Genomic DNA, 19,831 nt, shown 5'->3' with positions numbered 1-19,831 from the left:
AGCTGGGGGGGCAGCTCCCGCTCCGGGGCTGCGCTCGCTCGGGCTGGGCCCGCAGCGGTCAGGGGCCTGCGGGGAGGGGTGGCCTGACTCGCCTGGTCAAGAGAGGGCGGTGGGCGAGCGAGGGCCCTTGGCCGGCTGTGACACAGCACAACTCAAGGGGGATTTGGAGGAGGGGACGGCAGAGGTTTAGCATAAGGTGCCTGTCCCACCACCAGGACGGGGCGAGGGTGGGGGCGCCAGGGGCTGGGGGGGAACCAGGGCCGGAAACTCAGGCTGCTGGGGGGGGGGGGGCGTGCCCGCGGGAGAGAGGGCCCGAGCGGGCCTTGCCGGGGCCGTGGCTGCGGGTCTGGCAGAGCTCGGTGCGGCCGAGACGGTGGGGACGTGTCTGTCAGCACAGCATGTGGCCCTGCTCAGGCCCGTAAGGAAGTGGACCCAGTGCCGGGCAGGGGCAGCCAGGCCCTGCAGAGAGCTGGGTGCTGCTCTGACCTGCCCGAGCCCAGAGGCACCCTTCAGACTACCCCCCTGCCCGAGGCGGGAGCCGGGTCCGTGGGCGTCTCGGGGCCTTCCCGGCTCGGGGTCCGTCAGGTCTCCGAGCGCTACCCTGTCTGGGAGCCTCTGCGGTGGCCTCACCCTCAGGGTCCGGGGAAAGGGCAACTGTGGGCAGGGGCTCTCGTGGCCCCTCTGTGTTCTGTCTGTGTCCTCGTAGGTGACAGAGTGATGCCAATGGTGTTTAGACAAAGCTCCACTCAGAACGGTGGGGAGGAAGCCCACCAGGCTGGTGACACTGGGTCCCTGTCACCGTCCCAGGCCTGAAGGGGCAAGGGGAGGAGCCGCACCAGAGCCGGGGGACAGAGAGCCACGTGGAGCAGGTCACCAGCAGGGCTGGAACCTGAGTCAGCAGCAGGGCTGTGGGGGTACGTGGAAATGGATACCCACCCGCCCTTTCGCCTTCTCCTCCTGGTGCTTCCAGGGGGCAACAACCAGAATCCCCGATGCCCTCTGTCCGGGTGAGCCCACCCTCCCCCAGCACAGGGGCTGGAAAAGACAGGGGGGGCACAGAGGCACATGGAAGACATCCAGCGGGTCCTCACGCAGCACCAGGGGCACAGTGCCATGGAGGCTGGGTTTATATTATGAGTGGACAGGTCAGGTGTGTGGGTGGAGGATGGATGAGGGACGGAGGGACAGATGGACAGACTGATGGACAGAGGGACGGATGGGTGCTGAGTGCGTGACAGTGCAGGGCTAGAGAAGGGGTGGCATGAGATTTGCCCCCACCCGTCCTGATCCCTTACTGTTCAAAGCGTATAGACTGTTGAACGAGGAGGTCCCCAAGGTGATGCCTCCCCACCATTGTAGGCAGCCCCCCAGCCGGGAGGGAGAGGCAGCGGGGTCCGCTCCTGCACTGCAAGTGGCATTATGGAGCCACAGCTAACAGTGGTTTGTCTCACAGAGGCATCACTCTTGTCTTTTGCAAAGTGCAGCCGCCTGCAGATATTCTGGTGCAGTTATGTGGCTGCTCCAGGGCATCTCAGACGGGGAACTGGACGCATCGTCGCACGCAGCGCTTGGCGCTTGGTGTCATTTCAATCTGCTCAACGATGCCTTCTACTAAAGCACATAAGTTTTTTTTAAAAAATTGTCCCTCAAAGTATTTTTTGGCTCCAGCTTAAACCAGGGAGTCAACATCCCTGGGAAACGCGCGTCGATCACGGGCTCTTTGTTTCACCAGCGAGGCAAGCCTTGCATTCCCTGGCCCTCTGCTGCCACACGGCTGTCAGAACCTCGGCCAGAACTCAGAGAACCAAGAAGTGACATGACGCATTAATCCCTGCGAAAGAGACCGTGCTCTATTCATATTTTATGGCAAACAAATGGACTAATAGAAAATTCATATACTGCTCAGCAGGAGGAGTCGCTGTATTTTGATTTGAAGGCACATCTGGCTGCAGATTCACGAGACAGTCGTAGAATTTTCTCAGCCAAGCTGTGCTTTTCAACGAGGGCTGTTCCCTGTGCCCCCGCTTCCTGTGAGGGTGGTCCTCACCCTGGGCCGAGGTTCGTGGTTCCTGTGTCTGGCCCCCCACACACTGTGAGCTCCCCTAAGGCAAGGCTTCGGGCCTTTGCGTCGCCGGCACCTGGACCCTTGACTGCTGCACGCTGAGCCCTGGCTACGTGCTCTTTGGGTGAGCACATGCATCGATGGGCAGGTGAAGGGCTTTATAATAGAAAATTGGTAGCACTTCTTCCAGAAATCTTTGCTTCCTGTTAATGGTTTGGTAGCGTGTTCTTTTTTAAAATGCAGTTTCTACAATTTTCAAAATAAGATGCTTTATTTTCTGTGATCATCAGAATGCTTCTGTGTCTCCCTTCATCTCAACGTTGGATCAACCCTTGTGTCTTTCAAAGCCCGGCTCCACCTCGTCTTAAATTATTCTGCCTCAGACCCCATTTTCTCCTCTCCTTTAACTGCAACCACATGCCTCTTTATTCTAAAGCACTGTATCTGCCTACCGGCATGCTTATTCACTCAGAGCATCGCGCGAGGGCAGGGGTGGGGAGAGACGCATGGCCACGTGGAGCGCTGTGGGCTGCTCACCAGGCACCACCTCGCTTGGTGGTCCTCAAACCAGGGCAGCAGTGGCCTCGCCTGGGCCCTTGTTAAACAGTTCAGCGGGTCTGGGGTGAGGCCCGAGAGCTAGGATGTCCAGCACTTCCCGGGGCTGCTGGTCTGGGGACCCCACAGGGACCACCGGTTGGGTGCAGAGACCGTTTCCCCACCATGCGTGCTTTGGGGGATTTTGCCGCTGACACCCCATGTCGTTTCTGCTCTGATCATTTCTCTTGGGACAGGCCCCGCCCCACCAAGTGCGGTGACAACCGGGGATGCCCTGTTCCTAGACGTACCCAGGCGGTGCCCGGGGCCCGCGGAGATGGCTCCCCCTCCCCCATCTCTGTCCTTGCTTCTTCCAGGCGGGAGTCAGCCCCTCAAGGTCCCCAAAGCAGCTCAGAGCTTGATCGCCGTTGAGAATACGTGTGAAGCCCTCGCCTGTCCCAGGTGTGTCGGGGGAGCCACCTCGGGCAACACTGACGGCAGGTCCCGGCCCCGGCCACACTCCCCTCGTGACCATGTCCCTGGACAAAAAAGAGCAAGACTAATTTAACCGCCAAAGCATCGCGCTCACAGCATCTTCTCCCCCAGCTCGGTCCACGTATCCCCTGGCCGCCCATCCAGCCTGGTCTCACCACCTTTAAATAGATGCGGTTTTCGTTGACTCATCAAATTACTTGGTGGGTGTTAAGTTGTTGTGTGCTGTTGCTCATCCGCCCCCTCCTGCCCCTTGTCTTGTCATGTCAATACACTTCTTGAGGAGCTTGAGGAAAATGTCTTGTTCTTGTGAGCTCAGCCCGGCCAGGAGCACCCAGAGCGGCCCTGTCCCTGTGCGTCCGGAGGGCAGATGCCTCCCCTGCAGCCCCGCGGCGCCCGCCCGGGCTCCGCCTTGTCCGCAGCTCCAATCGTTTATTGTTTGTCAGTTTTTATTTACTTGTAACTTTGTATTTCCTTTTTACCAATGTACTACATATTAATGCTTGAAAGTAAAATCACACAACAGGGGTTACAGGGAAAACAGCAATTCCTTCCTTACCCCCCACCCCAGAACAGAGATGGTGTTTAACTGTTTTCACTCTTTATCCTGGTGACAACCATCATATTGCTAAGTGACCTGCTTGTTTCACTGTTTTTAAATTAATGTATGCATTCTTTTGTCTTTTTCTTATGATAGACAAGAAATTGTCACATTTACCTCAACACCCCTCCCAGCTTCTCCATATATGCATTTTATTCCCTCCATTAGTTACCTTTATAAACTTAAATAATACTCTTGCAAGTTTGTCTCACAGCACATTAACTGCAGACAGGAATTTGTAACTCCCCAGTTTGTAAGATGGACCTAGAAGTCCTGCCCTTTCTGACAGGTTCCTTCCCTGTCCCACCACCTGGAAACTCCGTCATCTTTTTTTTTTCTTCCATTTTTATATCATTGAGGTTGATGGCATTTGGATTCTGTCCTGAAACTGTAACTTAATTTTCCTTATTTATCTATAGGTTGATTCTAAAAGACTAAAATCAACAGCTAGCATTGACTTTATCATAAGTAATTGTCTTTCATGGTAGAGCTAAGCAGTAACCTGTGACTCTGTCTTTTTTTGTTTCAGCCTTTTGTTTTTCCTGGAGTTTTTAATTGTTTTTAGTTTTTACTTGAACCATTTGATTTTTATCATACTTTCACATCTTTTGCCCAGACTTTATTAAGTATTCTGTTCATTGCCTTTTCCCCCAGATCTGTCTCTCCAAGTAGACTCCACTGCCCCACTCCAGTCTGGACTGGTTGTTCTGTATAACATCTGCACTGATGCCATCCTGGGATGTCCCCTCACTGCTCTCCCAGGTTGGAGCCACTGTTTCTTAGATCCATGTCATCTTCTTTCTTGCTTTACTTCCACTTTTGTCTGAAGTATATCCTGCAGATGCTTTCCTAAGAAAGAACTGTGGGAAGTAAACTTTCTGAGGTCTTGAATATTTAAAAATGTCTCTTTTTTCTCACACTCTCTGAAAATGTTATCTGTATGTAGAATGGTAATTTGAAAAGGATTGTCCCTCCAATTTGGGGGTACAGTTTCATCTAGCATTCAGTGTTGCTGATGATAAATCTGATGTTAATGTGACACTCATTCCTCTGTGGGTCATGTGCTTTTTCCCTCCTGGAAGATTTTTGAATGAAATGATATATCTAAATGTGGATGGGGCTTCTTTGTTTTTTTCATTCCTTATTTGTCTCATCTGGAGACTCTCAGATGACAGTGCTGTCCAGCCACATTTCTCAGTCCTGTACTGTATTGCACCTAGACCACCAAGTCCCCAGGATTCTCTCCGGGGGTTAATTCTGTCAGTATTTTAGGCCACTGCTTTTTCAGCCAGACTCACCCTCATTACTCTTTTGTCTGCTTCCTGTCTTCTGGAAATGTGGCGAAACCTTTCCTGCCGTCTTTACTAGTGTGGGTATATATTTATTTTATTCCTTCATTATCATCCAAATTACATTTCTGGAGGGAGAAGACATAAATAAATAAATGTGATAAACCCACCAACTTTAATTGGAAACTCCCAATGTACCCTTAATAACCTTTTTCTTATTTAACAAGTTCATCTCTGCATTGTAGAAATAATCACTTGCCATTCCTCTGCCCTGAGGTAACTATTGTGAGCATTTTGATAGGTTTTCCTTTGAGATTTTTGTTTTGGAGAAGCATACGTGTTCTTTGTTGGCTTGATTTTTTTTTAATACTTAAGTCATTTTCCCAGCACTATTTGTTGTGTTAAGTCTTCCTTTCCCCACTGATTTGGGATAACACTGGTATTAAATATTAAATTCTTATATAAACTATTCTGTTCTGATGTAAACCATTGCGATTTGAAGCTATACATTACTTGTAGACCTCCTGACTGTGATGCAGCAAAAAGTCTGCAGCTACACAATACATGATTTCACTTACAACTCCTGGTATAAATCCACTCTCTCCGTCTTCCCTTTTAAGACCATCTTGGCCATGTTTATCCTTTTCTTCTTATATGTGAACTTTAGAATTGTTTTGTTAGCCGCCCACCCCCCATCCCAGAAAAGAAACTCTTTGGTCTTTTTGTTAGAATTAAATTTTTTCCTTAAAGAAATACTAAGTATTCACCACATGTGGAGCACTATATAAAATACTACAGGAATAGAAGGAAATAAGGTGGTGTGGTCCTGCCCTCATGAAGCTTCAATCTGATCAGTTCGAGTCTCCGCAAGCTGACTGCTATCTGGAAGTTTCTCCTGTTTAGTCTCCTGCCCCAGGCTCTGGCGCGTTCGCGTTCCTGCAGCTTAGATGTAGTCTCTGTTTCTTCACCTGTGACGTGTGCTTCCTTTGTTTTTAATCTTCCTTAAAAGATTTACTATGTGTTTACAATTCTATGAAATACTCACCCAATATTTCTTTTATTTTATTATTTTTATCCCTTAATCATTACTGTTGACATTTGCATTCAAATCTGTTATCAAATTGATGGTAGTTTGGGACCAGCCGTGGGTGAGCTGGCTTTCGAGACCATCTTCTTGCATGTTAAGCTTTTAAGTCTGAGCCTTTAGTTTTGAATTGCCTTTAGTGCAGGGTATGTTCAAGTGGAAGATCTGCTTTAAATAAGAACATATTGGTTTTTAAAAACACATTGAAGGATTAAATATCATTAGACCTAGAACAGTGGAGAAACTTGATTATCAGCCTAAATTGTTACCCTTTCTCAAACCTTGTGTCCTTATTCCTGGGTGGCTGTGGCATTTCTTTTTGGTAGATCTCTAAGATTCTCTCTGAGCGTTTTTAGGTGTTTTACTGATTTTCCTGGAATGTGGAAAACGCTTTAATCTGCGTATCTCCGTCTCTGCTGTGTCTTTGATGATTGCTTCTCTCCCCATCACTCTGGTTCCTCCGCGAGAAGCACCTGCATCCCCAGCGGAGAGCACCATCCACCCTCCTCCGTCTCCCTCAGTGACCCCTGCCTCTGCTGTCCGGGGAAGCTTCCCAGAATTTCCTTGATTCCTCTGAATCCAGTTTCTCTAATTTTCCATTTCAGTTCCTTGCAGGCTCCTCGTCCACTTCTTTCATCTCACCTTGTATTTCTATAGTTAACATCCTCCTTCTGTGTTTTCAGTATGTGTGGTTCTCCTGACCTTCCTAATTCTCTACCCCAGGAAGGAGGGCTCCCCCAATACCGGATACCTGGCAGCGGACAGGATGCGAGGGTCACGTTGGATGCCTCTCCCTGGGCTTTTGGGTGATGGGGGCCCCTGCTCGGGTGATGGGGGCCCCTGCTCGGGTGATGGGGACCCCTGCTCGGGTGATGGGTGACCCCTGTTCAGGTGATGGGGGCCCCTGCTCGGGTGATGGCGGAACCCTGCTCGGGTGATGGGGACGCCTGCTCGGGTGAATTCGGGGAAGTGTGCTCTAACCCGAATCCATCTGGGTGGCTCTGCTGGGCTGAGTTGAGCTTTTCCTCCACCTTCTTTAGAATATTTTTTGACATTCTAAGTCCTTGGGTGTCCATGAAAAATTGTGATCACCGAGGTGGTAGAGGTTTGGGTCCCCAGATCTCGGCCCTGTGGGCCCAGTGCCTGAGGATAAGACAAAGTGGGAAGGAAGTCGCCTCCTTGTGCTCCCCGCTGGCTGGTTCACACGGTGACGTAGACTCAGGCAGCCGAATTTCTCCCGCCTCCATCCGTGTGACAGCCAGAGACTCAACGTCCTTTTTTAGTGAGACGGTGACTCTTCCCCTCGTGTGTGTATTTGTAGGCACGTGGGCACAGAGACGGTAAGGGAAAGGCTGCCTCCAGTCTGCTGAGCAGCCTGGCCGTGTGCTGGACCTCCACGTTCTCCTGGAGTCCACACTCACGTCCACGTGTTTGTGTCCTGTGGGACAGCCAAACAGACCCCCCCAAATGGTCAGCAGCAGCTGGACACAGGCCTGGCCGGGCCCTTGATGCCGGGCTGACAACCAGAGTCTACGCCACTGTCCCGCGTTGAACCACTGGTCTAACAGCCATGAAGTAAGAAAAGCGGGCAACCTCGCAGGTGTTGGAGGAACGGTTCGCGTTCTCGGCAAGGCTTTCTGCTTAGGGACAGCGTCGCTACGTGGGTACACGTTTTATTTTCCTTTCCAGTAACGTGGGGTCTGACTACAAAACCTGGCACAAAGGACGTCATTCTGCCCAAAGCGTCACCTCCTTGGGGAGGTGGCCTCACCGGTCTGCTGCTGGTGCGCCTTCAAGGTCAGCTGCCTGGCGGGAACCCTTCCTCCCTGCGAGCTGACCTGATTTTTTAAAATAAGCAAAACTAATTTAGAACCAAGTCTAGACATTGATGCAAGTCGTGGAATAGGAAACATTGATTCGAAACGAGATGTTACTCTCCGGATGGTGAGACCTGGGCGACTGTGACGTTCTGAGAGTGACTCAGGTGAAAGGTCCCCGAGCCGTGTGGCACAGGGACACGGTGGGACGGCGGGTGCCACTGCCCGAGGTGAGGAGGCACACTTACCTCTGAGAGGTTATTACAGTATCTTTACAGAGTCCTTAATGATTTTGATTGTTTCAAAGGCTTTAAAAAATACTTCTTGTTATATTTCATCACCATAAAATCTCTAAAGGCGCCGCCAGATTTTTTTGGAAAAAAAAAAAAACAGATGAAGGAACTGAGGGTGCAGGTTCTAGATAAATTAGCTGCAGGACCAAAGCTCCCCCAGCCCCGGCCGGATCTGTGCCCTGCCCCTCCCGCAGGTGACGTGCCAAGCCCAGGCCGGGTCCCTGGGGACTAGGCCAGGTGGGCCCACCCTTCACCGTCCTAATTTGCAGTATGATTGTTTCTTTTCCCTTTGTAAAACATGTCTCACATCACAAATTTGGAAAGTTAAAATAAAAGAGAGACTGTAGCACCCGCTCTGCCTGGACACGTGGCCTCCCTCCTCCAAGGCAGCAAACCCTGCAGTCCCGGCCCCGGCTTGCCCGGCGCCTCCGTGCCTCCTGCCGACGACTCCGACGCGAGCGGTAAACTCGCCGGTCGCCCCGGAGCGCCCCTACCCCGCCGCCCCCGCCCGGCCCCCCTCCCCGAGCGCCGCCGCCCCGCTGCCCCCCCTCCTAGGTGACCTCCGGCCACCCGGCCGCCTGCAGCAAGAACCGCGTTCGGTCAGGTTAACCAGAACCCCGCCTCCCTCGCGCTCCCTCGCGGTGATGCTCTGCCCAGACCCCGCCCCGCTCCGCGGCGGTAGCGCCCGTTTTCCTGTGTGGTCTCCCTGCCGCTGCGAACCCCCGCTGCTCGCGCCCCCAGCAGCAGTCCCAACGGCGCTGAACAAAGTCGCCTTAACAAGGTCAGGGTAACTTTTCCTTCATATTTGGCCCAAGTGAAGATTGTGCAAAAGAGCACCATGAAAACCAGGAGGCAGAGAACGAAGGAGTGTTTCCAGCGAACGGAGACAGGCCCCCCGGGCAGCGCGGGGGCCGAGGAGAGGACACTCGTCCCAGGAGGTCTGGCTCTGCCCTCCTCGGTTTCATGTCCTCCCAGGTGGAAATATGTTAAATGCGACGTGTCGCTGTGACCTCTCACACCCCTGGACAGGGACGTCTGCCTCCAACAGGCCCCCGTCCAAAACGGGAGAAGCTCAGGTCCATCCCCCAGACCCTTCAATGTCCGTCCTGCAGGGACCAGACACAACTCATGGCATAATGGCAGATAAGAAGTGTTACGTGTGCAGCAGGGGCTGGGCCCAGACCCGAGTTATTTTTAAGAAGCAAAGCTACGTATGTGTCTCATGACTGCAAACCTCAGGCAGCTGGTCACACCCGTGGTTGTCAGCGTGGCTCCACGCCGCCAGGCGGGGAAACGGCGGCAAGGCGGGAGCCACAGAGAAGCCGCTTAAAGTCACCCCTCAGAGCTGCCTCCACAAGAGGCTGAGGTGGAAAACGGGCTGGAAACACGCCAGCCCAGCGCCCTGGGGCCTGTGCGCCTGCGGAGCAGACGGTGTGAACAGAAACAGCCGCGTTTCAGAAAATCTCAGAAACCGAGAAGGCTGAGAAGCAGTAAAGATGGATCGTGCCCAGGACCCACCACCCGTGTCCTCAATGAGTTCGCGGAGGCCGTGACACCGGGCTCCAGGGCTGCTGTCCCCGCCACGCGGAGCTGATGGCCGGGGTCAGAGGCCTTCCCGCCGTGTGTACCGTGTGCCCTTGACGTCAGTGAAATTAACAAGAACTTTGAGTAGCAAGTAGGTTTGAGAAGTGGGGGACACTGATTTCCTCTCCTGGTTAGTGGGGTTCAGAGCGCCTTGTCACTTAGGCCTCTTGGCTGACGGTGGTTACTCCGTGTCCCGGGTCTCCTTCCAGCCTGCGGGGCTGCCCAGCGGCGGCAGGGGCTCTTGTCAGGCCCCGAGGTCACCGCTCTGAAGGCTGGATCTCATCACAGACAGCGGGCGGGCGGGGCCGCATCCCCGGGCCTCTGGAACGGCCTTGGGAGTCCCCTGAGGGTGCAATTTTTGCGCAGTTATTTTCTTGGCATTTCGTTCTTCCTCTTAAATGTACTTTTTTCCCCCTAAAAATCCCATTTTTGGAGGGCTCTGGGTGGTTGAATTAGTTACCAGAAGCCCCAGTGCTCCCGCGGCTGCATATAGGGTGGCGCAGAACACTGGATTTTCAGGTTTGGGTAACAGCAGGTGTGTGACATCCAGGCTGCCAGACCAAGTCCACCGGACGCCCAGAGCCATGAACCAGGCTTCCTCACTTGCTCGAGATCGTCCCTGAGTTCTTGACTTGACAGAAACGAGAAGGAGCACAGGGGCTTCCTCAGCTTGGCCCAGGGCGGGGTGGGGGTGGTCACAGCGTCTAACCCGCTCTGCGCGCCCTTCATCCAAGCCCGTCCTGGCTCTGGCTCTGCGTGAGACCTCCTCGCTGTTTCCAGTAACGTGGGGTTGTGCGTCTGCCTGGACTGTGGCGTGAGAGCCATGTCAGCAGCCAATGTGGCCCAACATGATGGACAAAAGCCGAGGGCACCACGCGGGGGCAGGCGGGATGGCTGGGTGCTGGCCGGGCGCACCTGCCCACAGCTCCAGGGGCAGCTCCAAGAGAGCCGCCCCCTCGCCAGCTCATCTGAGCACAGGCCAGGTGCTGGCCAGGCACACCTGCCCACAGGCTATGGCCGGGCTGCTCGTGGACTTCACCCCCAGCACACTTTCCTGAGAACCCCGTTTCAGGACACCCCCGCCAGGCGCCAGCGTTGGCCCCGGTGTCCTGGGCTGGGCTGGGCTCTCCTGGTCCCCGTGGGTCCCGCGTCCCCGCTCACTGTGGGTTTCGTGCTTTCAGGGAGTACTACATCACCATGGTGAAGTGGGCCACCAGCACCAAGGTCGCCGTGAACTGGCTGAGCCGGGCGCAGAACGTATCCATCCTCACCCTCTGCGACGCCACCACGGGCGTCTGCACCAAGGTACGGGGAGGGGTGGCAGGAGCATCCGCAGGCACCAAGGTCATCTCTGAGCTGCACACACGCACATACACACACTCATGCTCACACACACTCCCCTCCAGGCTGGTCCAGGCCCAGCCTGCCACCAGGTCTCTGTTTTGGTGCCACCTTGTGGGTGAGTTGGAAACTGCCGCAGACTCAGGGCTCCTGCACTTGCCCCCCCCCCCCAGTTCACAGGTGTGTCACTCCCGTTTCTCCTCGCCTGCCCGCTGCTGTGTCACACAGGAGCCTCTCCTCACTTTCTAGCTGACACTTGGAGAAGGGAAGGGACTGGCCTGAGGCCCCGGACCCGGCACTGCAGCCTGGCCTGCCCGTTCCAGCGGCTCTGCCAGGGCGGTCGGCACCGTGTCTGACAGGCACCGGTGCGGCCGGCACGTCCCCAGGGCTGCGGGCTGACTTACGGGGCAGTCAGAGGACGTGACGGAAAGGGCGAGAAGGGAGAATGAGAAGCTGAAGAGAGGCCTGGCGACCCTGAGAAGCAAGGGAGTGACCCGCCACAGCCTCGGCCCCGCAGCGGGCTGCCCCTCGGCCGGGGGCTGCGTCCTCCACACCCTGAGCCCCAAGGGCAGGTCCCCTCGTGTTGGGTAAAGAAATATCAACTCAGATCAGTGGAAAAAGTCAGGCTGGTCTTTCTGAAGCCCTATTCTGTCCCCAAGTTTTTAGTTTCCCACTGGAGTAGGAAAAAGGCTTACAAAGCAGCCGTGCTGTGGCTGGGAGGGGTGAGTCGAGGCCAGCGCGCTGTCACCGCGGCCCGTGTCCTCACGCGAGCCAGGGAGGTACTTCACCTTCCTGTACAGCTGAGAGCAGGTTCCAGGCTATTCTGCCGGGCTTGCTTGAGGGGAGGGAAGGAGGGGGTGGGCGCTCAGCCAGGCAGCCGGGGTTGCTCGGGACCCACGTCTCCTCGCATCTGTGCCCTGGTCTTGTGAGCGTGAGCAGTGACACCCGTCCTGCCCGTAGTCCGTGGAGAAGAGAACAGACCCGCGCCACAAGCATGGCCACGGCGCCACGGGGGGACATCGTGTGGCCGAGTAGGTGCTCTGCGTGGTCTGGTTTGGTCTTCACTGTGCGTCTTCCCACACTTCCCTGAGGTTTACTTTTCACACACGTTTTAAGTCCTTTTAACGTCTTGGTCCACCAGGATTACTGGTCCACCAGAGCTGTGAACTAGAATTTCACACACACACACACACACACACAGGGTTCCCTAGAACAATGCAGCACCTGAGGTTTGCCTTTAAATGGGCAAGGGCCTGGTCATCGGTGACCATCTAACGGCTGAAGGACACCACCTTCCAGAGGGTTCTCACCCACCGTGGGCTCGTCCTCATTGCCAGGAGAGTCACATTTTTCTAGTCTGGGGACACGTGGGTTCAGCTCCGAGCAGGTCGGCCCCTCCTCGAGCAGCCGGGCACGTCTGTGCCGGCGCAGCCGCCATGCAGGGAATCAGATCTTCCCCGCTGCTCGTCACAGACACAATACGGGGGGAAAATCCTTTCTCTAACGCTCTTCTTTCATTTCAGAAACACGAGGATGAAAGCGAGGCCTGGCTCCACAGACAGGTAACTGTTCTCTGCGCGACTCCCACATTCTCCGCCTGCACCAGCCACCAGGCCTCCTGGTGTTCACAACATGCCCCATGCGACAGGCACCCCCAAGTAGATGCACACCAGGCGTGGCTGTGACAGGTGGCGTGGCCACTCAGCCCCACCTCACCCACACGTCGTGGCCCCTGGAGGAGCCTGGCCTCTGCCAAGTGGGGCTTGAAAATCCCTGCTCTTGGGAACATGCGATGTTTTTTGAGATCTCAGCGCTCAGGTCGGCGAGATCCTTTTGGCGAATTGAAAGGGTGAGTCCAAAGAAGTTGCCTGGATTTAACCTACTTTGGTAAAAGAAAAGGATGAAGTGGCAGACGTTCCTGCTTTTCTCAGCGTGGTTTCATGGTTGTCTCCTTGGAGATGGACTCTGCTGTGGCTCAGCTTGAGTCTTCCAGGGACCTGACTTCAGAGCCTTCCCACCCCCAACTCGGACAAGAGATGCACGCCAAACAGGCTTCAGAAACTGGAGGATGGAGGAGACGGGCACAGGCCTCCAGCAAAAAAATTACCCATCCACCAGAAATAAGACCCTCAGCACTGGTATTTCTGCCGTCAGTCTGTTTTTCTCACTGCACACCCTGAGGGCAGAAAGCACAGGTGGAAACTTTTGGAAGTGCACTTCCTTTGCATCCCACCTAATGGGATGCAGATTGTCTGCAAGTCCTGTGGGAAAACCCTGATCGGATCTGAGTCTCAGAACGACGCTGGGGAGGGTGCAGGCGTCTCCTTTATCGACAGGATAGATTCCACGAATGGCCGAGCTAAGGCTGGGCAGTGCAGCCATCGGCAGCGGCCCCCCGGGAACATTCCAGCAGCTGTGTGCGCTTCAGCTCTCCGTGGAACGAGCAGCTAGCGCAGCCTCGTCGGCTGTGTCGGGGCGGCGGCCTCGTGAACGGACCTACTGCTTCCAAATACACCTTTCCCTGCGCTGCGCCGGCCTGAGACAGGGAGGGACGGCCGCCTGGGGCCACGTGTCTTCCCTCGTCCAAGCGTGGGTGCCAAGCCCATGCTAAGAAATAGCAGGAGTGAGAGGGTGCCTGGCATCTGGAAGCACCGAGCGGGGCCTGTGCCTGAGTCACGCTGAGGAGTTCGTGTCACCCGGGCCCGGGATGGGAACACAGCTGCAGAAGGAACGTCGTGACCTTCCTCTCATCACCAGACAGAACGCCGGAGAGACTGAAACGAAAGAATCAGAAAAAACAGCCATTTTCTCCAGAGGCATCTGTTCAGCTGACACGGTGGATCGTTCCAGGCGCTATGGCTGGTGGATTTCCCAAACACGAACCCACCGCCTCCGCTGAGCACACGTCACAGCGTGTCAGCAGCTTCAAGGCTGAACAGGGCTCCCCAGTGTGGACACGGCGTGTGTTCATCCATGGGTGACCTTGGGTCACTCCTCGCCAGCTCCGCAGACCGGCCGCAGGACACCGCCACGGGCACGTCGCCCACGTGAGAAGCCCGGCCGGGTGCAGGGTGGACAGCCTGCATTTGGGAAGCCAGATCTTTCCAAGCAAAATCAAGTCAGCACTAAAAAGTAGCATAAAGTAAAAGTATAATTCTTACACTTTGAAAATGTAACCTTTAAAGCGCTCACTAGGCAACAGCTGACGTTTTCACAACAGCCGCTGACAGACCTTTCACGCTGCCTCAAGTCCCAGATGTGACGTCTGGAAGAGGAGCCGTGTCCTCGAGGGCGGTGCTTTCCCTGCCCAGGTCCGGCCAGCGATGCCCCCCGCCAGGCGGGCGTGGCCCCAGCCAGAGCCGCGCGGAGCCCACCCCTCTGCGCACCACTCAGCTCGTCTCTGCCTGTCCCTGCAGGGGCCGTGGGCAGTAGGAAATCCAATTTCAAACAGTTCCTCATGACATTCTTTTGAAGAGGCTTTTCATAAAGGGATCTGTGGGCCCTATTTTTCAGTAATAATTGGTATTGTTTCCACCTCCTCCAAGACACCACGAGGTCCTGGAGAGTGAGTTGGGAATTTATTTAAGGCCACTCGCTACCTGGCTCCGGAGAAGCGGCTGACAGCTTCATGAGGCTCGTCCACCAACGAGGGGTCACGGAGGCTCACGCCAGCCGCCCAGGGCAGAGTCGTTGGAGCAGCAGCCTAGAGTGTGGAAAGTTCTGCCACCCTCAGGGAGACCCAATCCGCAAAGACCTTTGGGTCTGCTGACCACTTGTGGGCAGGGGAACAGCGTGGGCGAGGGCAATCCAGGGGCCGTCGTCTGAGCCTCCACCACCCCCATCTTTCCCGAGGCCTCAGTGTGGATCCCCTCAAAAGATTCGCCTTGAGCCAACGTGAAGAGGGTTCCTGCATGTGAAGACCCACCAAGTTCCCTCTCCTCTAGGAACGTTCCGGAGAAATAGGCTCCCCCCCCCCACACACACACCATCACTGCTGTGTGAGCTTCGAAGTCGTCCTGGGCAGACCCGCTAGGAGCCCTGCGGGCCCTTGGCCAGGAGGGGCAGGACCCAGGACCTGCCTTCGTGTTTGAAGAGTCATCCCTCAGGTCAATTTCTGACACTCCTTCTTTGACCAAAATTTTGTTTTTGTGATTTCGAAATTCAGGCAGGGAGACTGGGCAACATGAATGTACCTGAGCTGTGGGAAGAATTGGCAGAAAGGCTACCAATCGCTCACGAAGAATCTCTCACCAATAAAAACGGACTCATTCTTCACAGATCTGCTCTGATGGAGGTGGAAGCCAGGCATCGCGTGTGATAAATTCCCTGGTCCCCAGGAGGTCAGAAATGTTTCCCCTCAAATCCAGGAGAGTCAGAACCAGGATTAAAATCCAGCTTTCTTAGTCAAAAGTCACTGCACTTCTTTGCTAAAAATACACTGACTGCACGAAAAACCAAATCTCAGAGAGGTTCAAAGGCTGGTCCCTCACACCTGCCTTGGGCTGTTCCCAGGATCACTGTAAAGACGGCATTGCAATGCCTGAGGCCTTCTCGGTGTAAAAATAATGCTTCTGGCTAGAATTAATTATTCATTACATTTATTCAGAGTATTTTTCTCTGCCCAAAGCGCAAACATTTCCCCAGAAAACTGAGGCAATACTGTAGTGTCCATCCTGCGGTTAGCAAATAAAAATCCATTTAAAAAGCCAGGTTTACTGCTGGTTTTTCCATTTCCTCTGTTTTTAAATACCACGCTTCCAACTCTAAATAGAGAGATAAATATTTGCAGGTTAAAGGTTCCATTTTCCTGCAAACATTCATGAAGATTAGGTGTCACTTTAGTCACATGTTGGTTTGTTTCTCTGGGCATAGCGCATTTGCGTGTACTCACCCCCTGCAGGGGGATGGGCTCTCCTTGTGCCGCCGGGTTTATTTACCATTTGTTCCCACCCGCATTCGCGTGGAGCTCCTTGAGTCAGAAAATGCAGATCTCAGCCAACTAACTGGTGTTCATGGATGGAAACGTTCAAGCTGAAGCTTCGGAGAGGCTGAGATGCCACCGAAGCAAAATCCCTTTTTTGTCCATCAAGGCGACAGGCAGCCCGCAGGGGGCTGGCTGGGGGCCGAGCAGCGGCTTCTCAGCTTCTGGGGGCCGGGCGAGACGGCAACACGCTCAGGGGCCGACCGTGAACCCAGCCTGGAGTTCTCTCCCCCAGGGAAGACTGGGGGTGCCGGTGTCCTTTCCCGGGGAAACTGACCTTACATCCAAGCCCGCCTGCACCTCGGGTGCCCGTGTGGTAACCCCGCGGTAAGCCCCGCGCGGCCCCAGGAGGGCAGTGAGCTGCCACCCACGTCTCAGAACGTGCGGGGCCCGCCCTTGTCGGCTGGAGCTTTTTTCTTTCCTCTTGTCTCCTCGGTGGGCTGTGAGGTGGATTTTATTAAGTAGAAGAACAAAAGACAGGACTGGAAAAATGGAACTCTTTCTTAGGACGGGTTTGGGGGTGTCCGGCATTCTGTTCTTTATGGGAGAGAACACACGGCCCTGGATTCAAGCGGCCGCGGTGAAGCGGGAGCCCTGCCCCGCCCTGTCCTGTCCGCCTGCCTCTGCTTAGACTGTTGCCTCTGAATTCCTCATTTTCTCGTAGAAAACTGGGTTTGACTCGGGATTCCCAAGGAGAGGGAAGGCCCCATGCAGCGTTCACCCTCTCAGCCACATCTCTCGCTGGAAATGACACAAAGTGTATCTCAGAATGTGTTTTAGCCCGGCCCGACATCCTCAAAACCGAATGAAGCATCTTATAGACTCACTCATTGGCTTTCGTCCACAGAACGAAGAGCCCGTGTTCTCCAAGGACGGCCGGAAGTTCTTCTTCGTCCGAGCCATCCCGCAGGGCGGTCAGGGGAAGTTTTACCACATCACCGTGTCCTCGTCCCAGGTGCGTCCCGCTAGTTCCCAGCTCTGCTCTGCTGCCCTGGTGACGGTCCCCAGTGGCCAGGCACTGGGTGCACTTGCCATCTCTGAGGTCCCCAAAGTGAAGCCGGCACTGAAACTAGGAGTAGGGGCCGTACAGGGCACTCGTGAGACAGCTGTCCTGACCGGGGCTCAAAAACACGAGTGATGCTTCTGATAACTTCGGAGGGGACTCAGGGCCACTGCTGGGTCTGAGCCCCAGGACGGAGGTAGACAACTTTGCCCGTCCTGTCCTGTCGGCCTTTCCTTTGTCCGCTGGGTGCTCGGGGCCCGGCCTGGGGCACTCACGGCTCCTCGTGGTCCGCTCCAGGGCATCCCACCTGCACAGTTAGCCAGCCAGACGCAGCGCCCTGCTCTCTGCTGCAGCCATGGGTGGGCCCTTCTGGCGGGATGAGGGCAGGGAGTGTTGAGCTGTACACCTGGGAATTAGAGAAAGCACACAGCCCGGGGAACGCGCCTCCTGCAGAGCAAGCGCCCCGGGCAGCCTGCGCACCTCCCCGCCGGGTGGTCCCGGGGGCTGTGCCTCCAGGGAGCCCTGCCCTTGGGTGGAAGGTGGAGGGGCCCTGGCCCTCCCGTCAGCACCATCCTCGTCCTCGGTGTGGGTTCCACGTCGAAGCAGTCAAAGGCTATATGGGATCAGGGCATGTGAATACAATTTTATTTTTAAAAAGTTATCAAAAATATTCTGTGAATATTAAGTAGAAGATTCATATTCAAAATATGACCCACAAGACAATTTCAAAAGGAAAATTCCCAGAATGGCCCACATAGAACGGCTTTGATGGAGCAGGAACAGAAACTCGGCCCTGGTTCGGTCAGTGACTGGGGTCACCAGGACACAGAGGCTCAGATGCGGATATTTCAGCTTTCAGTGCACTGAGCCACGTGACTTGGAGAACGTTTGCAGACCGGCTGCCATTGGTCCCCGTTCTGCAGCTGGCACGCTGGCCCCAGATTTCTGTGTTCTCTTATTTGGGATCATGTCAATCAGAATTTAAAATGTTTAGATGTTTTCATTCGGCCCATCTCAGACGCATCCACGTGCCCGGCGTTTGCTGAGTGCCCCTTAGACACCCAGTGGGAAGCAGGCCCCACCCACCTGGGAGGCCCCCCTCCCCAGGAGCCCCTCGGACCCCCACTGCCCTCCAGGATCCCCCATGCACCCAGCTTATCCTGCCTGGTCCCAGTCCGGCTCCCCACAGGCCCTCCCTTCTCCTGAGTCCTCCGATTCTGGGGTCACCCCCCACAGCGTGTGTCTCAGGCCCTTTGCCTGATTGGACACCATCCATCTCGCACCTGCTCCTGGGGCACCTACACTCGGAGCCGCCTCGGAGCCTCCACCCCCTTTCAGATCACACCGCTCCTGCCAAAGACGGTGGGCTTTCCTCCTCCTGTTACGACTTATTGTCGTAGTTGCTCTACTCCGGGAGGCATGTAGGGAGACACAGTGTGTGCAGACGTGCAGCGCTCAGTAAAGTGTTTCCAGACCTCCTTGCGAATAACGGCAGAGTGGCCGAGAGCCCAGGTGTGCACCCAGCCCCCTCCCTCCCCCTTCCTTCCTTCACTCTCTCTATTCCTGTTTCATCCACTCCCCTGCAGTCCTCTCCTCCCTCCCTCCCTGCCCCCTACAGTAACGACCACTGATTAGACTTACAGATTGTAAAGGAGCCATCTCAGCGGTGTGCCAGGCGCTGACTTCTGGGACCCAGGGCTCCAAGTGGGAGTCTCTGGGGGTCGAGGTGCTGGTGGGCCCGGCAGACTCTCTGGGCGCAGAGGAGGGGGCTGCAGCCTGGGGGTGGTCAGATGGAGGCCGGCTCGGAGGACAGGACCAGGCGGGGCGGGGGTGGGGGCAGGTGCCCACCCTCTCCCCCACACTGGATACCGGAGGCCCCGGGGCTGAGCAGCCAGGCTGGGGTCCAGTCCTCCCTCTCCGCGTCCTGTGTGTGTTCCAGCCCAACAGCAGCAATGACAACATCCAGTCCATCACGTCCGGGGACTGGGACGTGACCAGGATTCTGTCCTACGATGAGACGCGGAATAAGATGTGAGTGAGCCCGCCCTGTCCCGGGCGGCCGCTGAGTGGCCCCACCTCCTGTGCTCGCAGGGCAAGCCCAGGGCCTCGCCTTTCCCTCAGCCTAGGTCATGTCGTCCCGGTTCCTCCATGAAAACCTGCGTTAGGTTCCTGCCCGCCAGCCCCACATCCAGAGCCGCAGGTCCTAATGGCCACGTGGGGCCACGCGGACCCCCGGGCCTTTACAGGTCCCCGCGGGAGCTTCGTGGTGAGCACTGCCTCGTTCACAGCGGCTCCCTGATCCAGGGTCATGACTTCCCCACTTCAGAGGCAAATAAGCCAAGACAGACCAACAGTTAAGTGTTCGGTCAGTAACAGGAGGCTCTGGGATTCAACTCAGGCGGTGGGAGTCCAGGCAGGGCGCTGTTCAGCCCCGGTCACGGACCAGAGCCAGGGCTCCGCACACAGGGTCCGGGGTGGGGGTCAGCCCACCCGAGTTGTGGAATCAGGCTGTGTGTCTGGACCTGTAGCAAGAGTTCTCGGGTCCTCACCCGCCAGAAGGTTAATCCTATACAGAAACCCAGGCCTCCAAGCCCAATTGTACACACCCCACCCCACAGCAGGGCCCTGCCAGCGACGCGGGCTCACCTGGGGCCAGGGGAGGTCTGCAGCAGCACGTCCCTCGGCCCGTGAGTGTGTGGCCATCCCCAGCCCGGCCCGCCCACATGGAGCTGGCCCCGGGGAGGGGGCGT

The 19,831-nt window shown here is 55.7% G+C and overlaps 1 protein-coding gene across 3 annotated transcripts in view; it reads left to right on the top strand.

Moving 5' to 3' along the window:
- Positions 1-19,831, top strand: part of DPP6 (dipeptidyl peptidase like 6) — an 837,334-nt gene that overhangs the window by 757,021 nt on the left and 60,482 nt on the right. For all 3 annotated transcript variants that reach the window (XM_072964103.1, XM_072964105.1, XM_072964104.1), the window contains exons 11-14: positions 10,938-11,061; positions 12,621-12,659; positions 16,926-17,033; positions 19,021-19,112. In XM_072964103.1, coding sequence (XP_072820204.1) covers positions 10,938-11,061; positions 12,621-12,659; positions 16,926-17,033; positions 19,021-19,112 — 363 coding nt within the window. The remainder of the gene's footprint in view (positions 1-10,937; positions 11,062-12,620; positions 12,660-16,925; positions 17,034-19,020; positions 19,113-19,831) is intronic.

The sequence above is a fragment of the Vicugna pacos genome, chromosome 7 (genome assembly GCF_048564905.1).
Source record: "Vicugna pacos chromosome 7, VicPac4, whole genome shotgun sequence".
In the NCBI taxonomy this organism is placed as follows: domain Eukaryota; kingdom Metazoa; phylum Chordata; class Mammalia; order Artiodactyla; family Camelidae; genus Vicugna; species Vicugna pacos.
This window is presented reverse-complemented; position numbering and strand designations above follow the sequence as displayed.